This window comes from Morone saxatilis, unplaced genomic scaffold, assembly GCF_004916995.1.
Source record: "Morone saxatilis isolate NCDOM2014 unplaced genomic scaffold, NCSU_SB_2.0 Contig17, whole genome shotgun sequence".
Lineage (NCBI taxonomy): Eukaryota > Metazoa > Chordata > Actinopteri > Moronidae > Morone > Morone saxatilis.
In genome coordinates, this window is record NW_023339729.1 from 1,965,780 (window position 1) to 1,969,593 (window position 3,814).

At 42.3% G+C, this 3,814-nt stretch overlaps 1 protein-coding gene across 1 annotated transcript in view; it reads left to right on the top strand.

The window, feature by feature from the left end:
• Nucleotides 1-3,814, top strand: part of LOC118326504 (microtubule-associated tumor suppressor 1 homolog) — a 59,897-nt gene that overhangs the window by 46,052 nt on the left and 10,031 nt on the right. Inside the window, 3 exon segments of the mRNA XM_035659506.1 lie at nt 820-938; nt 1,375-1,713; nt 3,481-3,535. Coding sequence (XP_035515399.1) covers nt 820-938; nt 1,375-1,713; nt 3,481-3,535 — 513 coding nt within the window.

Genomic DNA, 3,814 nt, shown 5'->3' on the forward strand with positions numbered 1-3,814 from the left:
AGTGTACACACAGCACGGATGGTCTGAATTTACAGCTTAGTGATAAAGATTTTAAGACATTTAAAGTTAGATTTAGAGTAGAATTTGTTTTTAGAGACACGACATAAGAAATGATTCTGTCCATTGAAACTTGATCTGTGTCATACAAATGTGTCAACTGAGACTGACATATTGGAAAGTGAGAATTACAACTCATTAGTTCCCACATTGAAAACATCAGATTCCATATAACAGCACAACTCCTGCAGCTTGCAGTGCATTACCGACCCAGTGACTGCACTTCTGCACGGAAAACCTCTTTGACATCGTATGAAAGTCCACTGGTTATATTGAATTATTCAGAGAGAGAGAGAGAGAGTGAGTGAGAGAGACTCTAATTGCTTTGTCTCTGTTATTGCACTCCTTAATGTACACTCAGCTCATCATACACACACACTGACTGGCCATCATTACCACACAATCCCATGATGCATCTGTCTCAGCCTAGAACAGTCAGTAGGGCGTATTTACCAGATGAGAGCGAATATCTGATGTGCTTTTTATGTTCTGTGTTTGGATGTTGTGGTGGTCGAGTCCTGACCCAGACTGTTTGTGTGTGTGTGTGTGTGTGTGTTCTTACGTTTTTTTTTGGTATGTATTTTATTCTTTTATGTAAGAGGATGAAGGAGTGTTTGTAGCTTTATGTTGCGACCCTGCTGCAGCGTGTACTACACTGTGTTAATGGGCTGAATGAGCATTCTGTGCGTAGGCAGTGTGTGGACACCATGTTGAATGTTGCACCTGCCACCCACACACTAAGAGGTCGTCGTTTTCTTGCAGTGGACAAAAACAAGCCCCGGGAGGCGCCGGGGAGACCCACAAGCACCAACAGCAACTCACAGGGATCAGCGCCTGCAGGAGGAAACAACCAGAACCAGCAGCAGCCTCCACCGGACCTGGTACGTCTTCTTCTTTTTAAAGTTTTGAGCTTTAAGAGGCAAACTCAACTCAGTCATGGCCGAGAAACTACGCCATTACAGAGCAGAATCTGATAGATGAAAGGTTGTTTTCTGACAGGAAGATCCTGATTCTCCTAATTTCTTTCAGAGTTTCTCTTGGTGGTGCCAGAGAAGCTACATGCTAACTAGTTCTAAGGTTTCACTGACATTTTTGGACTGGAGACAAGTTCAATCAATCAACGAGCCACAGAGAGTAGCAAAAAGCACATTTATTTATAATGGAACAGAGACATTGCTTGATATATTTGCATTTCTTGACTACATATTTTAAAAATAAAAAATACATTTTTTTTTATTAACATATTGAACTTTAGTGGTCTTATGTTAGTACTTTAACGTCTTTATTGAAGATGTATTGCGGTTGTTTTATTGCTAGGTACCGGACGTGGTGAATGCAAATGCACCAGTTCTCCCAGCACCTGCCACTGATGCCACCACCACTGGGTCAGGCACCACTGGAGCCTCTGGTCTTGGGTTCAAAGCAAGAACGGGGTCACGATCCAGCCCCAAAACAGCATCCCACCTGCAAAATGCACCCAAGCCTGGCGCAGCGGTGGCGGTTGTGGCAGACAGTACGGTCCCGACTAAACAGAACCAGAGCAAAGAGCAGGCAGAGAAGAAGAACCAGACCATCAACCAGCTGAGGAAGCTGCTCTTCCAGGGGAATAGGAGAGTGGAGGCTCTGGCTACAGTCATCCAACACCTCTTCACTGAGGTACTTCACTTTGTTTCCATGTTTGCCAAACAGTGAGAGAATACTCACACCACCTGCTGTGGAGTGAAAGTTTCCATCCCTTATTTGCTGCTTTTCAAATTGCATTACTACAAAACATAAGGGGGAACAAATGCTTTATTAAATATACTAGGGTTGTATTAGGGTTGTAAGAAAATATCAGTACACTTAAGTATCGCAATATTTTGTTTTGTGATAGTGTATTGATTCTCAAAAGCACTATTGAGTTTTTTACTCAGATTGTATGCATATGCTGGCGTCTTTATACTATGACAGTTATCCTAAAATTAGATTTTAAAAAGAATCGCAACAGCCTTCCTTACAGTATCACAGTATATGCAATATATTGAATCGTAACCCCTGTATCATGATACATATCAAGATTCTTCCCGAGTACACTATATAGCTGTTTAAAAAAGAATCCATCCAGTGCTGCTGTTGGCGGTGATGTTTTGTATTTGAGCTTGAAGAACTAAAAGCGGTTTTCAGGAATGTTGCAAGAAAGTCCATGCAAGAATGTTCCTGTTCCCAGTTCCCAGAACAGATATAAATTGCAGCCACTAGATTGGTGGCAATGAGAGTGAACTGTCAGGATGTCAGGTAAAGACAGCAGTGCTACAATGACTTTATGTGAACACCAGATTCCACATTTAAGCAAAATCAATGTTTGGATGATGCTTTGGATCTCAGTTGTGACCTGTGCTGACTTTCAAAGTGCCAAAAATCAGCTGGGAAGAAATTTGGGGATTTGACTGGGATAAATGTTTGTACAACTGTAATGAGGGAATTATAACTTAAAACTTATATAAGTTCACTGTGACACACCACCATCTGAAAACAAAACTACCATATTATACTCTACTTCTCTACTTCTACTAAACTGGCTTCACTTTTTCATGCCCGTGCACTGTCACTGGACCGTATTGATACCAGCAGGGTTGTTTACATCTTACAACCAGAATGCTATATTCAATATTCAGCCATATTTCTGAATTCAGTTTTCCCTGAGTAGACCTTGCTCTGCTGTTAATGAGACTGTTTTGAATGCAGCCTGTCTTGTAACCCCACAAATAATAATATTGTTTGTGGTAAATAGGGTGGGTCTACAGTGTTTCAGTTAGTGGTGATGAGTCCCTTTGTTGTAATGTCACACCACATCACTTTAAAGGCACATAAGGTGGATGTGTTTGTGCATGTAAATATAACACGGTCTAGTGCTGCTTTACGGGGGTAAATGAGGGGAAACGATCCCTCACTCGCACACCGTCCTTCCCCTCTGGCAAATTAGAGCGAAGCACCCATAGCCTATAACTAAAGCATCACTCAGCAGTTGCCGGTGATATGGCAGTGTAGCTATTTAAGTTGCTGGTTGAGATGCTTGTAGAGGACGAGTGGAGTAATGGCTGTTTTTAGTAGGAAGAACTGAGGCAGCAGGGAGAGGCTTGTCTGAGTCCACACCCAGCTGCCATGAACAACAACAACACACGATGCCACGGAAACATCCTGCTGCTGTGTGACACTGATGTGCTGATGGATTTGAATGTTGCTCTTGATTTCAGATTGTTTAGCGTGTGTTGAGTATAATAGCTGTGTGATAGCAGTTAGCTTTACCCAACATAAGTGCCCGCTGTCAGCTATGATGGGGTTGTTTATGATAGCTGATGTTACACTATTAAGGATTGCGTGTGTGGTGTGCCTGTATGACACATCTCGAGAGGTTTCCTCGATGTGCTCTCTCATGTGTGACAGACTTCATTCAGGCTCAGCAGCTCCATAGGCCAGACAACTGTTGTTGTTTTTCCTGGTGAGTACAATAAAATAAAACAGTAAAGCCCCCCTCCAGCCACATCTCAGTGTTCCTTCTTGTTCCTACAGTGTGCTGTTTGAATGCAGTCTGTGCAGAGTTTGACACTAGAACAATGTTTTCTCAATCATCTGCTGAAAGTGGAAAGTTTCTTTGTGCTCATTGAAAATCTTATTTTAAGGAGCGGGGCCTACCAGCATGATTTGTGAAATCATAAATAGTCTGAAAGTCAGTCCTGGTCCAGTATGCAACTTATACAGTGTGATCCACCAGTGCACA